Source organism: Gambusia affinis, linkage group LG11 (genome assembly GCF_019740435.1).
Source record: "Gambusia affinis linkage group LG11, SWU_Gaff_1.0, whole genome shotgun sequence".
In the NCBI taxonomy this organism is placed as follows: Eukaryota; Metazoa; Chordata; class Actinopteri; order Cyprinodontiformes; family Poeciliidae; genus Gambusia; species Gambusia affinis.
Genome location: NC_057878.1, coordinates 18748400 through 18769433, shown reverse-complemented (window position 1 = coordinate 18769433; position 21034 = coordinate 18748400). Strand labels below are relative to the sequence as shown.

At 37.5% G+C, this 21034-nt stretch overlaps 1 protein-coding gene across 1 annotated transcript in view; it reads left to right on the top strand.

The window, feature by feature from the left end:
• The first annotated feature begins 4614 nt into the window (after positions 1-4614).
• The window catches only part of LOC122839322 (GRIP and coiled-coil domain-containing protein 2), a 28931-nt gene continuing 12511 nt past the window's right edge, over positions 4615-21034 (top strand). The window contains exons 1-18 of the mRNA XM_044130779.1: positions 4615-4802; positions 5073-5135; positions 6005-6089; positions 6164-6243; positions 6319-6423; positions 6508-7000; positions 8727-10498; positions 11475-11538; positions 11627-11727; positions 12317-12415; positions 13318-13437; positions 14786-14950; positions 15691-15795; positions 17161-17323; positions 18157-18257; positions 18434-18511; positions 19595-19732; positions 20391-20512. Coding sequence (XP_043986714.1) covers positions 4797-4802; positions 5073-5135; positions 6005-6089; positions 6164-6243; positions 6319-6423; positions 6508-7000; positions 8727-10498; positions 11475-11538; positions 11627-11727; positions 12317-12415; positions 13318-13437; positions 14786-14950; positions 15691-15795; positions 17161-17323; positions 18157-18257; positions 18434-18511; positions 19595-19732; positions 20391-20512 — 3860 coding nt within the window. The 5' untranslated portion in view covers positions 4615-4796. The remainder of the gene's footprint in view (positions 4803-5072; positions 5136-6004; positions 6090-6163; positions 6244-6318; positions 6424-6507; positions 7001-8726; positions 10499-11474; positions 11539-11626; positions 11728-12316; positions 12416-13317; positions 13438-14785; positions 14951-15690; positions 15796-17160; positions 17324-18156; positions 18258-18433; positions 18512-19594; positions 19733-20390; positions 20513-21034) is intronic.

Sequence of the window (21034 nt, the reverse complement as noted above, 5' to 3'; positions counted from 1 at the left end):
AAATAACTGGAAACGAGTCTTTTACATATGTTACACCTACTTTCTTTCTCTACACATAGGATGTGTGTTTTTGCTTTTTTGGGGTAAATTTGTATAATTTTAGACCCTGAAAGAGAATAGATAATTAATATCATGTCATGATATATAAAATCTTAAAGCTTGAATAGTGAAATGGGGTGTGTTCTAAACAAAACTATTAGGATATTGACAGGTACAGAGAAGGTTAAAACTGATGAGGAAGTCCAGGTTTAAGCTGAATTTAAATGTTTACAAAAGTATTTGATTTTCCCATAATGGTTGACATTTTGTCTTGTGGTATAAAACATCAGGACAGTTTGAGAGCAAGATCATCGGAGAAACCAAAGGTCAACTATGTGGTGTGTTTATTAGATCAGAGGCCTGACTGACAGTATGCAGCCCTGAAATCATAAATAATATACTAGCATCAGCTCAAAGGCAAACACTCGCATACAAGGCATAAAATCAAATACAAATATTGATTTATCTAATATGACCATTCTTCAAAGCAAGCAGAAACAAATTTAAAATGTGTGGAATTTGAGATAGTTATTGAAATAGTTAATAATTGAATTGACGGGAATTAATTAAAAGCTTGATCCTGAATGTTACAAACATGGTATTTCAATATTGTTGATATTTATTATTAGCAAGTGCTTTAAAACCCTTTAAGACCTAAGTTTCAAATCTTCGTTTGGATATTTTTGCAGTTCTTTAACTGTCCTGTTAGTAAATATATTTGCCCATTTATCCATAACAACCGGACGTTTGTTATGGATAAAGCAAGTTATCTATAAGAAGAGTGCCCTTCAGACTAATTTCACTCCATGAAGAGGCGGGAGTGAAATTACCGTAATAACCTAATATTGACTGGAAAGCGCAACATCTCCGCTTTCAGAAACCGTTGAAATTTTTAAGAAAGCGCAAAGTGTCATAATTACGGTATTGCAAATTTGTCTGTACGGTCGCCGATATGTTCGCTCTGGAAGGGCTAAACATTAGCTTAAAGTCAACATTCAAATAGTTTGATTCATGTGAGTTCTCATAAAAAGTTGAGTTATCACTCTTTTTATGTACTTTATTAACTCTGCTCAACCACTGACAGAGTAGCTATTTTGGGAGGGAAACTGACACTCAGATTTAACTATTGACCTTAACATGTAAACACATTATTAACAGCAGCTCAGAACATAATGACCCATTCTATCATTTTTAAGCAGCAAACGCTACAGTCATTTATTTGCGGCCGTTCGCTCACGGCATCGGCAGTGAAAGGAACAATCAGAAAGGTTCAGTTTCCACATTAATATATTAAAATGTCAACGTTATATGTTAAAATGTCAACTCTATTAATGGCGTTGCCAGTCTGCACAGGTAAAATGTCAGGACGGAAACAAATGCAAGACACAATGAATGAAATATGGAGTAAAGGGCTGTAAATGCTGAGTACAAAGGACAATATTATCAGAATAACTCAAATTCAAATAAATTTTCAAAAGTAGGTAGATAAAATAAAGACATGCTTGTAATATTTTAACCTGCATTGATACTAAAATCACTCGTTTTAGAAGCAGGACAATACCTTTGGTAATATTCAGGACTGCATACGAATCATAAGTTAATTTTGAATTACATTTTTTTGCCAAAAATACTAAAGGATTTTGAGAAACAAATGATTACCAATTGTTTTTCTTGTCTCCTGCCAGCTCCCCGCTGAGAAATTTCTGTCACACCACAGGAGTCTCAGACACAACAACTCCTCTCTGCTTCCACCAAAGTCACCTTTCTCTGATTGGTTTGTAGGACAAGAAAAGAAGTAAAGAGAAAAAGAAAAAGCAGTCCTAAATGTGTGAAAAAAAAATGTTTTAAGCTGTTATTCTGTGCATGTACAGATGTGGATTAACGCTGATGATTTACAGAAAATTGAACAATTGTTTTGAATAGAATACTTTTGTTAGAAGACCATTTAAAGTATATCTTAGTTATTTTAAAAACATCTAATTACTCTCTTTAATTTGAAAATGTTTCTTGTCTTGCAACATTTGTAGAGAAATACGAAGTGATCTAAATGCTTAAGCTCTGCAAAATATTTCTGCATTTATAGCTACAGTTGTGCTCAGAGGTTCATCTATTTTCATGAATGTCATATTAAATTTGGGTTTTAAATTGCTTACTCGAGCCAGTCTTTTGAAAAAAAATGCAACACACAATTCTAGGAATAAGACTCACAAGTGTGGATTTATTGTAGATTTTCTCTAATTATATACGGTATAAAATTATGCATGGTCTTTAATGTACACATGTATTTTATAGGGGTACAATTATTGCAGTTTTCTGGATGATCTTTTAAAAAGCCTACCCTGCCAATTCTGATTTTGTCTGAAATGTTGCTCAATATAACAAGATAGTTGCTGAATTGGTAACAGTGGGTTGATTGTTCAGACGTGACCTGATGGGCCGGTCAGTCAGTTAAACTTCTCTCACTGCACAGCAGAAGTTGACAGTGGTTGATTTTTAGATCTTCTTCAAGTTAGTTAAGATTGGTGATAAGATTGATTGGTGGATAAGATCGGCTTCACATGTAAAAATCGACCGATCACCGATCTCCCAAAATTAAGGAAACTGGCTGGCCGATAAATTGGTGCACCCCTAGTATTTTTGACTAAAAGTTCAATAGAGAAAGTACATTCATCGTGAATAAAAGGTATGTTTTGGGGAGTCAAAAATTAACAGAAATGCTAAAGCGCTAAGCTAAATATTAGCTCTGCTAGTAGCGGATTAGCAGAAGTGTACCCACCTACATCAGTTTCAGTTTATTTTCTTAATATCCATAAAATGTCTAACTTACTGAAAATGTCAAAATGCATATTTTTTTCTCAAAACAAACTATTGTTTTGAAAAGTCTCAAGTTTTTTGCCTCGGACTAAATCAAGAGAGATGAGATCAGAGGCAGTAGGAGCGAAAGATGAATGCATCTTGCTCTTCGTGTTGGTTTGAAATGCGGCTGTTGTTAAAGCTAAACAGACGAAAGAAGCAAGAAAGATAGAAATAAAGAAAGGCGGGAGAATGAAAGTGTGTCTGCTGCTCCTCCTGATGGACCCAGCCAAGCCATTCATTACTCCCTGAACGCCAGCCGGTGTCAGTTATATTACCGCGAAGCCGTCCCTGACTGACGGCCATGAGTGGGGGGAGAAAAATGGCAGCAAAATACTGCTGGATACCCTGCGAGAAAACAAGGGAGGGGCTGTTGATGGATGGGTGTGTTTGACCCAGGCGGGTTTCTTCCAGATGAGACAGGGAGTCAGCTGAGCCTTTGGCCCTCTGCTCACAGCATGCCAGCCTTGTCAGCATAAGAGGCATCAAGCAAAGTTGCCCCCGTTGGCGCCTCCGTCACTTGTGTCAAAACAGAGGCTCTCCATATTCAACAGATGAAACTCGATGGGATGAGAATACAGAAGCTTCACTGGGTTTATGACGGCCCTGATGTCAGGGTGAGGGCAAATATCCTCACCTCTCTAAAACATCCCAAAAACAATGGCTGCAGGACACAGACCTGGGCACATTTTCTTAAATATGATCTCAGATTGACTAAAATACAATCAAGAAAAGTATTTTGGGCTTTCATATTTCACCTCCTGTTATCTTCTATGTCTGTGACTGTGACAACTAATTGGATTTCCCCTGCTGCTCAGATTGTAACGAGAGCAAAATGTTCAATTTAATGTCACAAATGAAATAACTTACAGTTTTAACTTACACAAAATCCCTCATACTTTCATTTTTTCACATTGCAACCCCTAACTTTCATACAGAAAATAGATTTGAATGGATTTAACATATTTTGGAGCAGAAAATTAAAATGTATTTATTAAAAGCAAGGAAGCTTTCCAAAACAGCTTCCTTGCTTTGTAAGAAAACTTTTTTCTTATGTAAAAAAGTGATTGATCCTAAATCCACACCACTGGTTGTGCCACCCTTTGTAACAAAATCGTTGTCAAAATTAGCTATTAATTATAATTGCTTTATGTAGAGGATTTTTGGTCCACTCTTCTTTGCAGAATTGTTTTAATTCAGTCATATCGGAGGTCTTATGAACATAAGTGGCACATTTAAGGTCATTCTACAGCATTTCAACTGGATTTTTTTGTTGCAGCTTTGTTACAGCTATAAAATTAATGTAAATACAATATGTCCATCTGGACAGCCATTGTCTTTACGTACTTATCCTTGCAGAATCTTGGAGGGAGGGTGGAGTAATTGGGCCAGTCCATCGACAGAAATATATACTATGCGGTGGGTTAAATAATTATTAGATGCACCGTCAATTTTTAAAGTTTTTCCACTTACAAAAAAGTGAGGCGGTCATTGTCGGTACACCTCAACTGTGTGAGATAAAATCTTCTTTACCTGTATTTATTGTACCAAAGGTTTCTATTTTAAAATATTTAAATTTTTCTTATGTATCAAATACTTTTTTATGCAACAAATAAATTATTTCAAAATTTTACGGCGAGATTTTTCATATATTTTAATTTTTTGTTGACCAACTCCGTTTGAACACGTGACGTATATTATTCCGACGTCACCCGGTTGACGATTGCGGAAGCGGGTCTTAGCTTTAGCCTGCTACCCTGGAACCAAAACAGACCAAATGTTTCCGTGCTAAATCGCTACTTAGTCGATTGTAATCTTAGATATTGATTGACGTTCTCCTTGTCAGATACCTGCTATCTGCCTTTGTGACACAGGAGAGAGGAGAAGCTAAAGAGCCGCCTGAAATGGAGGTAAATATTCAGTATCGAGCAGTTAGCTTTAGCTAACCTGACAAGTTGGTGTGGAGCATCTTGAAGTTACAGATACCAGAACTCAGAGCCGTTTCGTTAATACAGTTATCTTAAATAAAAAGCTTACTTGGAAGAAAAATATTTGCAAGTTTTGTGCAAAAAGTAAATATTATTGCCAGTGGTTGGTTGACATAAACGTTTTCTTTTCTCCTGATGAACCCAACGTTTTTTAATCTAATGGGGTTACTTCTTTTACTTTCCTCTAAAAAGGATCCCGGTGGTTCTGCAGCTGAGGCTGGGACTCCATCCCAAGCCGGGGCTCCCAAGTCAAAGGTACCTCACAACTTTCTACATTTGTGTCTTTTATTAATCCGGACCTCTCTTTCTGATGCATATTTTCATGTGAAAATCATTGGTCATGTCTAAATATATGATTGTTTATAAAACCATTAGGGGAAATGTGATGACAGAATTACTTTTATTTTTGGCTTTATTTTATTTACAATTTAGCTGTTGGGAAATATTTCAGATTCCATCAATCAGTGCATTTCTGATGGATATTATTAGTCTGAGCAATAAGGACTTACAAACTGCAAAATGTAGGTTTTTAATTTATATTTTTGATGAAAATAAAAATAACAAATACATGTCATGTGCTTTATTATTACTACTGCAGTAATGTATCTGAAATTATTGATTTGACAATAATATCTTGTCATGCATTTTTATTTAAATTTTTAGAGAATGCCGTGATAATCTTGAATAAAAATTGGAAAATCTTACTGTTAGGCTAAATGATAGGGAGAGTATTTGTATTGTGGATCACCACATTTTTAATAATTTAATTTGCTGATGATTTGGCCAGCCCATCAGTGTTAGTTTGCAGCAGCTACGTAGAGTTTGTGCTTTTTCTGATTTCCAGTGTAACCCTAAAAAGAGTTTATTGTACAATTAATGAGGATCAGAAGCTAAATTTCACATTTCTTTAAAAGTGCAAATTGATTTACGGGTGATGATATGCAGCGTCAGTGTTGGAAGATTTTATTAGAAGCTCACATGTGGAAAGATGATGTTAAAACAGCCCTAAAGTTTGTTATTTGGCTTTAATCCATTGTGCAAAGACTAACCACCATACCCAGGTTGAGAATTATTGTTTCATAAGATTAGCTTTCTGCTTTCTTTTCTTCCCACCGTCTGCACAGCTGGATACTTTGTCCAAAGATGATCTCATCAAATATGCCAAAAAACAGATCGCCGTCATGCAAAAGATGAAGACCAAATGCGCAGGTAGATAGTAAAGTCACGACTGGTGATTCTTCTCTGTCTGTGAATTTGTGACATTACTTTATTTGTTTTCCCAGATTTGGAAAAAGAAGTTGAATCCCTTAAACAACAATCCAAAAGTACTGACAAAAGTCCAGAGGATGCCTTGTTGATACAGGTTTGTTTGTCTCCAGGTCTGTTGTAAAAGTGAATATGTGAACATTTTATAATTCTATTCTGTTTGCTGTTTTAGGAGCTGACTGAAAGGATGGATGTTCTGCTACTGGAGAAAGCTGAAACTCAGCAAAGTCTTGCACTCTCACGTAAAGAGCTAGAGAGAACCAAGCAGCAAGCCAAGGTAAAATACCACAAACAAAACAATTTTCTGCAATGTTATGTCTGCAAAGAAGCTAAATTGTTATTTATTTTTTATTATTTTCAGGAGGATCTAGCACTGCTGCAAAATGAACATGAGCAAGTTATTGAAGACCACCAAAGGAAGATTGAAACCTTGGAGTCCAGCATTGAGGAATCCAGAAACAAACACCTGGAAAAAGTGACTCATTTCCAGAAATTACTCCAGGAACAAGAGGAACGAGACAGAGAAAGAGAGAAGGAACGCAGAGCAGAATACACCAGTGCTCAAGAGAGCATAGAAGAAGTCAGACACTCTTTGGAAGCGCAACTGGAAAGCCTTCGAGCTGAAATGAAGGCAATCCAAGACAGAAATTCAGAAGAGGCAGCTCAGCTGGAGGAGAAGTACCAAAAGGAGCTGACGAAGGCCCAGCAGGAGGTGGAGAACCTGAAGGAGGAGCTGGTTCAGAAAACCGTCCAGCATGAGGAGGAAATGAAAGCTCTGGAGGAGGACTGGGAGATCGAGAGGGATCGCCTCATGTTGCTCACAGAGGAGCTGACTGAGCAGCTGGCGTCAAAAGGTACAACAGAAGGAAGGAAGTTACTGCTTTCTGGGTTTGGTTTGATTATCTGAGGAGAAATGTGCATCAAAAAAGCCTTGAAAATTGACTTTACATTTCAATTAAGCAATGAATTAAATATTATTTTACAATACAGTCAAAGATTTCAATATATTTTGTGTGGATTTCATCACAATCATCCAGTTTCTAGGGCAAATATTTTAGTACACTTGAAATAAGACAAAAAGACAAAACTCACTTACAAGTAACTTTCCAGCTCGACATAGAAGCTTGCTTTAGGTAAATAATTCCTTAATATTGATTAAAAAAGTTCTAGTAACAAGTAACAAAATCTTCCAGTGGAACAAGACATTTAACTTAAAATATTGTAAAATGTCTTGTTCTACTGTCAGATTATTTCACTTAGAACTAAGACTTTTTCATCAGTACTAAATAATTATGTACTTAAAACAAGCTCCTACATTTTGCTGAAAAGTTACTTTCAAATCAGTTTTGACCTCAAGAGTACTAAGGTTTTTGAAGTAGAACTAGACAAAAATACTTGGTAAGATTTTGTTTTTAGAGTGGTTTGACAGATCAACACAAAGTGGTGCATAATTGTGAAATGAAAGAGAATTTATACATAATTTTTTTCAATATTTACTAGTAGTAGTTTTACTTTATTCAGCATAATAAAAGAATAAACAAAGTTATATGAAAATAAAATCAATTTAAAACAAAAGCAAACGAAAGGACAGTAGTAAGGTCTTCAAACGCGTAAATATTTTACAACTAAATGTCTAAAAAGTGTATTCATCCCCTCTGATACTTTTAGTAAAAGTAAATGCAACTAATACTTTTAATTGGTCAACAAAAAAGTTGTATGAAATGTAATCTCATCATACATACAGCTATTTATTAGCAGTTTATTAGAGAATATTGGTGATTTTATAAAAGACCTTGCAGACCAATGAGCACAGCAAACAGGTAATGGAGAAATGTAAATTAGTTGTAGGTTAAAAAAATGCCAGAGCTGCAACATGCAAACGTGGCCAACAAACGAACAGGCCAGGCAAGAAAAACATTATTGACAGAAGCTGCAGTCAGCTTCATGCTCATGAAACTGAACTGAACAAGTCTTTATATAAAACACTCTGGTGAAAATTGAACAAGCAGCATGCTAACAAATTCTACCACAAAAACACTCCACAGGTTTTTGTTGTCATAAAAAAACCAAAAACATATCTTTAATTTTCCCACTATAATTTTGTGCAATTTAGTATTTAAAATCTTCCCCAAAATACATTGCAGTTTGTGGTTTGATCAAACCTGTCACAATAAGTTATTAATTAAAAACACAATGTTCTTATGATTAATATATTTTTAATGGCAGTTTTGTTTAAAGAGATATCGTAATCCATTTAATTAATTTATTTATTATTTAATTCTATTTTATTTATTATTGGTTTCGGTTGTTGTGTTCTAAAATGTCTTTCTGTTCCAGCTTGGAGTGGTTTGTATAAAATGAGCGTTTATTCACCTATCAGAGGACAGATTTGCATTATGATGCAATTATCATAATATTAGGTGAAATTGGTGTCAAAATAACCACAATATGATTTCTGTGACGGTTTATCATCCACCAAACTCTGTTATTGTGACAGGTCTGGGTACGATTCACTGTATTATAACGACTTATTTCTAACTTTAGCAGCATCTTGAGGGAACGTTGTTCTGTTTTTTGCAGACAGCTACCTGCAGGATGTTCAAGAGGAAGACGAGGACCCCAGCCGTGGTGCCGGGATCGCCAAAATGCTGGAGCTGTCCCGGTGCAAACAAGCCGAACCTCAGAGCGGCGGCGAGGAGGGCGAGCTCGGCAGACTGAGGACGGCACTGGACGACGTTCAGTCCCAGAACACCATGCTGCAGGACGAGCTCACGCTGCTCAGCAACGTGAAGGCGGAGCTTGAAGCAGAGCTGGAGAGGGTCAAGGAGGATTTCCAGGTGGAAAAAGAAGAGCTTGAGTTCAAAATCAATGAGCTGCAGATGAATAAAGACAGTCCGACCACTGAAACCGAGCTGAAGCTTCAACCTGAGCAACAAGAAGTTAAAACTCCCATTGAGATTTCAAGCAGTGACCTGAATCTGAATGAGGAGCTGACAGCTCGATGTGAGGCCTTAACCAGAGAACGCAACGACGCCATGGCCGAGTGCCAGCAGATGAGAGACATACTTCAAAGTGTGGAGACAGAGCTGGGGGAGAAGACCAAAGATTTTGTCCAGCAGTACAACGCCATGAAGGAAAAGGGTGCAGAAACAGTGCAAGACCTTCAGGAAAAGATCAAGCAGCTCACCCAACAGAGGGACGAGCTGCGGGTGAGGATGACTGAAATCACAGAGGAGAAAAACTCTCTGATGAAGAATATCCAAGACCTTCAGAAAAATGATTCAGCTCAAAGCCAGAAACCTTACACTTCCGCAGAAGAAGAAGAAACCTCTTTAAAACAGGCTGTGAAAGAGCTGACTATGCAGAACGAGGAGATCTTCTCACAGCTGAAGATGAAGGAGAACATGATTCAAGATCTGAAAGAAATTGCCGCCATTTTGACTGAAGAGCGGGACAAAGCGCAACACCTGCTGAAGCTCAAAGAAGACGAAGTGCAAAGTTCGAATGACGCCAAAACGAAAGAAATTGAGTCGTTGTTGCAAGAGAAAGAAAGGGAAACACTTTTACTCAGAGATGACAACAACAAGCAGGTGGAAAGCTTGAGGATGCAAACAGACGACGAGCTGAAGCGTCTGAAGGAGGAAAAGGAAAAGACGGAAGAAAATCTGAAGGAGAAGACGCTGATTTATGAGGAGACGATTTCTGGTTTGGAGCTGAGAATCAAAGAGCTTTCCACAGAGAGGGACGATCTCCATCAGAAACAGGAGCAGGCTTTGCTGGAGCTGTCCAAGCTTCAGGAAGAGGGGAAGCTAATGGCATCCAAGATGGCTGACCTGGAGGCTCACATGGCGCAGAGGGAATCTGAAAAGCAACAAGTAGAGGAGAAGGTGAAGTCGCTAACAAAGGAGGCGGAGAAATCTGGTGCTTCCATGAGGCTGCTGGAAGAAAATCAATCTGAAGTCCTCAAAAAGTCAAAGGAGGAGCTGGAAGATCTCCGGACGCGAGTCGAAGAGCTCGAAAACGAGAAAAACCTCTTAAAGAGAAGTCTTGAAGAAATGGAGGCAGAGAAAAGACAGGAAGAGATGCAGACAGACTTCCAGGCGCACATCACAGACCTGGAAAAGGAGCGAGACATGTTGAGATCAAACCTCATGGACGTAGTGAAGGATGTAGAGGGGCTGCAGAGAGATCTCCAAGACATGAAGTCAGTTAATGAGAAGATTAGCGACGAGAACCAGAAACTCCGGGCCCAAGCTTCCCTGGCTCAAGAAGAGAAGGAGGAGTGGGAAACGAAGCTTGGAGAGAAGGACGCTCTGGTTTCACAGCTGAGGAACGAAATAACAGCTCTGCAGGTGGGTCAAACGTTTTAGGGCTGTTTCTCAAAATGAGGGGCGCGGCCCTCTGGGGAACCGACAAAGGATGCTTAAAGTTGGAGGAAAAAGAAACAAAACAAAACAAAATTCAATCCAATATTTTTTTAAATCAAACATAATCTGTTTTTCAACCCTTATTAGGAAATCTAAGTTAAAATAACTTCTTTATCTTTAGCCTTTCATTTAACCTGGATGAAACTCAGTATAGTGTCTTGACAACAATACATTTAAACAATTATTTACAACAAAAAACCAGTACAACATCAAAACAATTTAGTAAAAAACACTCTCCTAAAATCAGTTTAAGTTGTGACTTTTTTTCTGCTAAATCTTTTATAAATACCTTGAAGCAATAAAATGAGACCAGTTGAAATGTCATTTGTGATGCTCATCTTTCTAATTGGCTTCTAGTCAAACTTATAAAACTGCTTTGCTCCTCAAGCTAGAGAAACGAGCACAAAATCAAAAAACTTCTGTCAAGAAAAAGACAGAAGGAAACGTCCAGCCACCCTGCTGTGGAAGAAATTCTCCATTAAAAAAAACACAAGAACTGTGAAGATGAAGTAAAATATTACCTATAATCAAAATAATTGTATCTGGTAATTTGTTATTACTTTACTAATCTGATGTTTGTGTCATAATATATTACCTAATAATTACATGTTCCACCGCAGAACTCATGACCAACTAAAATCCAAAGATATGAGGCAGCATTTATGTTAAAAACAAATGTAATAATTGTTATAGTGAGTAAAAATGAGGAAAAAACATCTAAAAGTTGCACATTTTGTAGCATTTCCATGCTGTTTGTGAGACCGTGGCATCAAAAAGTTTCTAAACTCCTGGTTTAGGATTCCCCACCTCAAAGAAGATAAAGTTGTGTTTAAAGGAAATGCATTTTATTGGTGCAATTTTTACCCTCTAATATTTTTATCTTTTTTTTTTTTGTTCACAGGAATCTAATGTCCAATCTGCTTCCTCTGAGGAAAGTGAAGCCAGTGAGACAACCAAGAAATTAGGTGTGCTCATGGATCTCATCAGTTTTATTTCACTGAATAAGCAGTCTTCAAAAAAAATAACTAAAACCTTTTCTTCTTCTTCCCTCAGCTCTGCTAGAGGATAAAATCAAAGAAAAAGACGAGAAGATGAACAAAATCAAGGCAGTAGCAGTGAAAGCCAAGAAAGAACTGGACAACAGCAAGAAGGAGGTAGTCAGAATACTTTTATCACATCTGTGAGTCCAAGGGCTCCAATATAATTGTAATTTAACAATTTGATTGGGTCTCTGTCTCTTTAAGAAGTTCCTGCTCTTCCTGAGACTCCACTTTCATGTTTTTGGCATTAGAAATTTTTTTGGGATTGTTTTTTTGTTAATTTTCCAAACAGGGTGCTTTAATTTTAACAAGGCAAACAAGCAAAATCTTTTATTTATTTTTTTTCAGTTTTCGATGTACAATAATTGACACTCTTTTTCAGTAATTAAAAAATGTGACTCTATTTGTCTAATTATTACTAAAATATTATGTCTTGATTATTGTTGAGTTAGTAGAATTTTCTTTAGTTGAATATTTCATTTTGGTCCCAAATTGAAATTGTTACTGTTTATTTAATTTTTATGAGCAAAAGGAATTTGTGAGAGTTGGGCACCAAACTGTCTGAAGCCCAGGGCCCTGCTCCTGCTACATGTGGCTCTGGATAAAAAACAAAACCCTTTAAACTGTAGATGAATTAAATCATTAGTTGTTATATAAATAATTGTTCATTGCTAAAAGTATAATTTATTGGACTTCTTTCCAGGTTGTAACCCTGAAGGAGGAAGTTGCGTCACTAAAAGCGGAGCGGGAAAAGATCAAGACTTCAATGAAAGATATCATTCATGGAGCTGAAGGATACAAGGTAGGATGCACTAAATATTATTATAATCATAGTTTACAAGGATTTGGATAAATTAGTACATTAATGAAATTTAAATTAATGTATCAGTAGTGCTGTTAAAAGTCTGTAATAATTCAAGGAAGGGGAAACTGTTCGATAATCCCTCTACCTCTTTAGTAAATAGTGTTTTACTTGATAATGTAATGAACTAAAGAAAAGTTTCCAAAGTTATTCCTAACCTTTGAAGGTTTAAACATTTTGTCATGTTACAACCACAAACACCAGCGGTTTATGGGATTCTGCCTTTCCATCCTTTTGTACAGTTAAATGTGTTCTTTCAGCAAATGGCCTTTTTTTGGTCTGTATACTCTAGTTAACGATTAGTTCTTTACTAAATTAGTTAGCGAGTATTTCAATAATTGATGGATAATTAATCCATTGTTTCAGCCCTAATCTGTGACAAGGTATGAAAATTATTGTATGTTCATTACACTCCACCCCGTCTCACTGAACTTGAGGTGTTTAGTAAAAAATAATGGATAAAATTTTAAATCTTTGGATGTGGAAAAAATTTAATTGCAGTGAAAAGACATTTTGTTTTGCAGACTCACGCCACGCTTTACAAACCTTCTTCCATTTGATCACAATGTTTAAAATAAAACTTGAAAATTAGATTAATCATCTCTTTTTTTTTCCTAAGACGGTTTTTAGCTAATTGGCGTAGCGTAATGTCGCTCCCAGCGGTTTCCATAAATGCCCTGCAGCTGTGTCTCTATTACAGAGGGAAGCACTCTGTTGTGTCTAATGAGAGTTTTGTCCCATCGCCAAATGTAAATGCAGCTGATATGTGTGTTTTCCTTCACTGAGTTGTTCAACCGACCTCCAGTAATGAATATTGAGGAGGTGTGTGTGTGTGTGTTTAGAACCTGCAGATAGATTACGACAGGCAAACAGAAGAACTGGATAAGGAGAGGGAGAAGGTGGAGGCGGCCGAAAGACAGATTGCTGAGCTGACCAAGCGACTCAGCAGTGCTGTCACACAGGTAACTGGGATACACACTCAATCACACACACACAACAAACAAAATGCTCTCAGCCTCCAGTAAATCTTAACTCTGAGACTTTGTCCAGCGAGCATAACTCCACATGATTTACAGAGTCATTTTAGCCAGCTACACATCTCCCAAATACATCCCACAAATAGACCATCAGATGTGTCTGGCTGTGCAAGGGAGAAATTGTATATATAACTCCTTTCCTTCCCCCTCTAAGCTCATAACTGTCTGGCAGGTAAATGGAGCGAGGTATAGCCTCCATCTGCTGCGTTTCCTGAGACTCGGTTTAGTCTCAGATGAGCTGGAGGTTCTCAGTGGGAGTGTGTGCCGAAGTTAGTTAGGGATCCCTGCGTTGTTCCCGACGTCTGAGTTTACCCATCATCGGTTCGGTGTTTGGCTGACAGCTGCCTGGAGACGGCTGCAGCCGCCGCTTGTTGAGCGTTGTGTCTGGAGGAAACCCCACAGAGCCGCTCATGTCAGATTCGCCCGGGTGGTTCTTCAGAAACGCCACGTGTGTTTGAGCAGGGTCGGTTCTTCTGACTGCAAGCACACCTCAACAGTGAAAGAAGTTCAGCTCCTGCTTTTAGTCTGTTTGTGTTTCTGTTTTAAAGTTTATTCTGGTCGCTCAAAAATACAAAACTAAACTAAATTATCTTGGATATTGCTCAAGGAAACGAAAATCAAAACTGTCAGGTTTCTTTCTTTTCTGTTCTTATCCAGACCTGGAAAAGGTCAAATTTAAGACTTTATTGTATTTCCAGGCTGTCCAATCAGGAATGTGTTCATGATTTAAATCTGAATTTGTAAAATAGAAGGACGTCCATTTATGATGGTTTTATATAAATAAAACAAAAAAAGTATAAAAAGATGAAAATCCATTTTGTCGCATAATCTACATCCCTCTGTCTGTCCATCCATCCATCTGTCCATCATCTCGTCCATCCATGCATCCATCCTTTTATCCATCTATCCATCACCTCTTTCACTCATCCATCCGACATCTCTTCCGTCCATCCATCTCTCTGTTATCCATCTGTCCGTTCATCCATCCACCCACCCATCCTTTCATCCATCTGTTAGTCACCTCTTCCATCCATCTGCCCATCTTTCTTTTATTCATCTGTCCTCAGTCTATCCAACCCGTTAAGGTTCTGTTTCTTGCAAGATCTGTATTTAATAAATCAATAAAATAAATAAATCAAACACATTAGTATATTTATAATGTAAAAACAATTAAAAAAAAAACTTAAAAAGCTGTAAATGTTGTCATGATAAAACATTGTTTACCAACTCTGATGGCCGACTATTTCAGTAAAGAGTATGGCCCTTTGTGCAGAAGGAGACGCTGAGCAGTGAGAAGGAGGATCTGCAGGCCGGTTTGGAGACCATGAGGAGCGCGTTGAAGCAGCTGGAGGCCAGAAACCAGGAGCTGCAGAAACAGCTGGCCAGCCTGGACAGAGACCTGCTGGCCGAGAGAGCCATGAAGGACCAGAAGCTTAAGGTGGACATAAACACACATAGAAGACTAAAGGGGCAGTGTTATGAATCATCCATTCACATTGTGTCATTTTACAGTGCAATCAAGTCACTATGTTGTTTTAAGTGATATATGTCAAATGTGCCTTAAAATAAATTTGACTTCATATTGTAAATTGGGACTCTGTCTCTTTAAAAGCTCCTGTTCTTTCTGAAACGCTGCCTTCAGGAAGTCATCACGACATCTCTCCTCTATTAACCCTTTAGTAATGTTTTGTAACGCTGTACCAGCGCAGCACTGAGAAGTAGGTTGTTTAATGACCTCAGCAGTTCCACCAAGTGTTTGCTAATTACTGCTGGCTAGTCTGAAGGAGCTGAGTAGTGGATTCGTAGGGAAGCGCTGCTCTGTGTGGCCGAAGCTTGGAAATTGCAGCTCTAAGGAGGAATTGCTAGTTTCATCCAAGTGTTTTGGACAGCTGAATTGTTGCCATGGAGACTAAAGGATTTGTCAAGCTTTCATGAAAGAATCAAAGTAACACTCCAAGTTTATTTTTGAGGAGGAAATAACATTATAACATGATGTAAAGCTCACAAAGTTGATTTTAAATAATACTGCGCCTTTAATTTAACCAGAAAATCTTTTTTTTGGAAGAATTTGAAATGTCTGCAAAGTAATCTTGTAAATCAATTACTTGAGATCATTAAATCTGATAGAGCAATGTTATAGTTTACTGACAGCCTCAAAGTGTTTGCTCGCCCCTCCAGGACCTGTCATCCGCCACGAAGGAGGTGGAGGAGCTGACAGCGCAGCTCCACAGGCAGCAGCAGCAGTCCCAGCAGACCGCCCAGGAGCTGGAGCTGCTACGCAAGGTACCCAAACACACCAGTGTTTCTCAGACCCAGTTTGTCTCTTCGGGTCGACTCGAGCCGGTGATGGCCGGCCTGAAGCCACAGCGGCACGTCACAGAGAAACGGAGCAGCTTTAGCCCACGGCAGAACGACCTGCTGTTACTTTTCCATTAGTGGAGGCCTACATAGTATACTTGAGAGCTGCCTGGAGGTCTGACTTTGCCCACTTTGTAAATTCAGTCAAAGAAACTGGATTTCTAATGGTGATACAGATTTTTTTTTAAAGGGAAAAGGATGTTGTCTTCTAAAGAGTAGACACATTTATTTTGAAGAGTCCTTATAATATCAAAATGTCTGGAATAATTTTATTTGTTTTTTCGAACAGTGAATGCATGTTAGTCTAGTTGCTGAACGTTACACTTGTTGAAGATTTAAAATAATCATTTTATTGATATGCCAATTTTCCCTTGAGTGGGGATATTTTTTTTCCAATTAATCAAAATCAGAGAACTTCCTCTCTTTTTTGTCTGTAAACACATCAGAAAAGATGTTTTCATAAAAATCTATTAACGGTCAGACTAGGTTTCAGTCGGAATAAGATTCTTACTGTCTGATTATAGAGTAGAACAGTATTTACCCCAAAATGTGAAGTATAAAATTATGTAAAAGCTTTTTTCATGACAGAAAAACCAACTGTCATACATACTTTCTTGATGGGGGGATCTATTATCTTAAAGGGGATCTATTATCCAACATTTACATTTTATATTTCCATTTGGGTCCCAGAAAAGCATTTAAAAATGACACTCAGATGTGTTTTAGCGATTAATTAATGTTTTTTGGTGTCTGGAAAAGGAACCAATTCAAAAACCTTCCAAACTTGATGGCCACTGCGGCGTTACCTAGCAACCCCAGCCTAGCCCAGCCAGTCACCTAGCAACCCAAACAAAATTGGTTTTACCACCGCATGCGATGTACAATGGCTGCTGGAAAAGACTAGTGTTTTGTTGGTTGTGCAGGAGGCTCCACTTCTGCTTTTCTAAGATGTATTATCATATAATTGGGCATGTGTTTGCAGCCATTTTCAAGTGCAAGGGTAAGCTTTGAGTTGGGGGGCATGGCCACCAAATTATTTGGATTTAAAGTGACAAGAGGCCCTAAAATGGCTCACTCTAATAGGAACTCAAAATAAGCAGAGCTGACCAAACTAAAATCTTATCTGAAGATGATTTTGTGCAAAAAAAGTCTAACAAACATCTTTTGTATACCCCATAAGCCTCAAGATAAATATTTGTCAAGAAACCCTAATTTTTAGCCACATACTTTTCCCAGATAAGTGTTGACTCTCTTCACATTCATGATGTAGTGTGTTTACTCTACCACTAGGAGGCACAACAGAACTCCCTGCTGGACATGGAGATGGCCGACTACGAACGTCTGGTGAAAGAACTTAACGGAAAACTAACAGAGAAAGACAAGTGTGTGGAGGAGTTGAAATCCCAGATTAACAGACTAAATCAGACCCAGGAGACCCACAAGCAGAAAATCGGTATGATTCACATGCTTATTTGTAATTAAGCTATTCATGTGTTTTGTATTTTATTTTTTGTTCCTAAAGGGTTAAGGTTGTGGCTGCTACACACATATTTGTATTATAATAGCTTTGTACATTATTCAGACTTTTTTTATTTCAGACGTTTTCATTAGCTATGAGCAGGGCCGGATTTAAAAGGATGTGGGACCCTGGGCTGGAGTTAGTTCAGGTGCCCTATCCACTAAAGGAAAATTATTTTACTAATTCAAATTACGGTATATCAGTAGGTAATCCTATACATCAGTGGGTATGAACTGATGCATGGTAATTTTAATATGTCCCCTTGCCACTAATTTTACGTTTTTCCCCCCAAAGAATTTATTGCGTCTTAATTTTAAGTATTTTTTTTTATATTCATACAAATCCAGAAATATGCACACAGCTCCCCTGATATGGGTTTGTTAGCTTTATAGAAATTGCAATCTTTGCAAAATAGGCATTTGTTAAAAAAATTAAAAGAACACATGTAGTGGCCACAAAAAATCAGCGGCCAGGACTTCTGACCCTAAAGTAAACACCTAAAATAAATTATTATTTGCATAATGAATCCATTGGAGTTTAAATTTTTGAATTGGATTTCTGAAGTAAATAAACCTTTTAATGCTATTCTAACTTGGGCACAGAAATGTCTTTAAAAATAGTAAACATACTCAGTAGTAATATTCAGCTTACATGCAACTACAGTGTGTTTAGATTTGACATATTTCTTTATTTGATATTTTAGCACGTTTTCTGTTTTGACTTGCTGTTAATGTCTGCTCTCTTCTGATGTTTCCGTGTGTCTCCAGAGGCTTTGAAGTCTCAGCTGGACCAGGAGGAGGAGAAAACCATGAAGATGAAACAACTTCTGGTGAAAACCAAGAAAGATTTGGCAGATGCCATGAAACAGGTCTGTGTGTGTTTTTCTGTTGGCGAATCCCCAAAGATTTCCTGTTACTGTGCAACACGGATGTCTGATGAATGTAAATAGAGCGTTGCGGCCATGTGTAAGCATGACTGGAAAAGGCCTTGGAAGATGTTGGGAAGAGTTACTAATGTGTCATCTGCGTGTGCTCATGCATGCAGGAAAGCTCCCTCATGATGCAGCAGGCGTCTCTGAAAGGAGAGCTGGAAGCTAACCAGCAGCAGCTAGAAAGCTCCAAGGTAACACAAAAAAACCCTTTCTGGTAGGGCTGGACAATAAATCAATAACAACTTATATCGAGATAAACACGTGATCAATATCAATGGACAATATGTCTGATAGAATATTCAACGTATAGAATATTCACTGAACTCTGATTCAGAACTGCACAGCATTCTGGGGGATGTAAGCAAAGAAAAGGCTCTGACCACTCAACATCTCATGGTTACACTGCAAAAAACACAAAATCTTACCAAGTATTTTAGTCTAGTTTCTAGTGGACTTGAAATAAGATGAAGCAGCTTTTTAGCAAGAAATATAATCTTGTTTTAAGTCAATAATTCCTAAATATTTTTGAAAAAATACTTACTACATTTTCCGATTATTTCACTTATTATGTGGAAAAACATCAAGTTATAAGCGAAGTGATCTGCCAATGGAATAAGTAGTTTTTATCAATATTAAGGAATTATTGACTTAAAACAAGCTCCTAAATCTTGGTGAAAAGTTATTTCTACATTTGTTTTATCTTATTTCAAGTGTTTTACGATATTTGCACTAGAAACTAGATAGAAAATACTTGGTAAAATTTTATGTTTTTGCAGCGTAGCTAACCAAGGTATGTGGAAGCAACTAACGGACTCACTCTTTGGTTACTTAGCAACTCCTTCACCTTTTTGTTACCTAGCAACAGCCTGCTGGGTAAATTCCATGGCAGCAGTTTAAAGTTGCTTAATCTGCTGTTTATTTGCTTAAAAAGAAACAACAATGGCATGGAGTGAAAACTGGACAAAACGTAAAATGTTTGGCAGCATTTCGCATTATTTAAGTCAAGCCAAGTGTATTTGTGAAGCAGATTTCAACTGCAAGGCATTTCAAAGTGCTTTACATAATAAAAACACAACATTTCAAAGTTATAAAGAAAGCACCATACAGTCAGTAATTAACCAAGATCAGAGGCATCAAATATGTTGTTCAGTGATATGTTTTTCAGTCTTATTGTCCAGTCCTACTTTCTCGTTTCCATCTTGATTCAGATGTAAAAAGCAAATCAAGATTTTGTTCAAGCACATGTACTCTAAAGCGTGTGTTGTTGACTTCAGATTGAGATGTCTGAGCTGGCAGCCGAGCGGCACCGCCTGCAGGAGCAGCTGAAGTCCACTTTGGAGCAGCAGCAGAGGACCAGCAGCTCCCTGCAGCAGCGCATCCTCAGCCTGCAGCAGGACAGAGACACTGCAAAGGTTCTCATCCTTCAATTAGTTCATTTTTAGCTCTGTTCTCAGAAAAAAGAAGGTGAGAAGTAATGCTTTTTTCAGCAAGCGTGTACCAGTTTTAACAAATGAACTGAGCTCCTGCTCACGAGAAACGATTGATAAATGAGGCTAAAAGTAATGACTCTTTTCATAATTTATCTCTCAATTATTTTTAATTACCTCTATCTACAATGTCAACCGTGTTTCAGTCAGACATCTATCATGTTTAAATGCTCAGCTGATAGCAGCCTGTTTGTAAGTCCAACTATTAGGAATGGAAATAGTTTGAAAACTCCTGGAGATTTTCACGTGAAGTTCTGATGAGTAAATCCATAATTTTCCAGGTGGCAATCAGTTCCAGTTGGTGGCAGCATATTTTACCATATTGATCCCCAAAGATTGGGGTGGATTATTGTGTTCTAGCATTGCATATAACAAAAAAAAGTAATAATGATAAATAATAAAACACACACGCATATCGCTCGGTATATTCTTAAATATATATTCAGCATTTAAAATGCACAGCTCTCGCTTCATCTTTTAACAAATTAAATTGGGTAACCATCATCCTTTGTAAAAATAAAACGCTTTAGTGGGTTGTTTTTTTTTTTTGTACATATCCACTGAATCTTTTTGTTGATTTCAGGCTGAGCTTTTGGCAACAACAAGTGAGTTTGAGAGCTACAAGGTTCGAGTTCACAACGTGCTCAAACAGCAGAAGAGTAAAACCAGCGCCCAGTCTGAAGGAGACTCTGGGAAACTAGAGAGGTGAGAGCAAAATGAGGGAAAAGCTGACAGGATGCCATCAGAAAACCGCTTTCTGTTAAATGTCTGTAACATATTGTAAAAGCTTAAGGAGGATAAACTTCAGCTTAATGGTTTTAAAATGAAACTGTGAGGTGCTTAACCCTGTTCTAATGTGACAGATCACTTAAAATGATCAGTTATTTTATTTTACTCTCTATTGGTATGTTTGATTAAAATGAACATTGTTATTTTATTCTATCAATTACTGACAACATGTCTCTGAAATTCCAAGCATAAGTTTAGTATTTATTTGCAGAAAATGAGAAATGTTCAAAAAGATGCAGTGCTTTCAGACCTCAAATAATGCAAAGAAAACAAGTTCATTTTCATTTAGAAACAACAATACTAATGTTTTAACTCAGGAAGAGTTCAAGACCAATATTTGGTGGAATAACCAGGTTTTCAATGGGGTTCACTGCTACTTTTTACTTTTACATGAGTAAAAATATGTTCAAGTATTGCTTCTCTCACTTGAGCACAGTT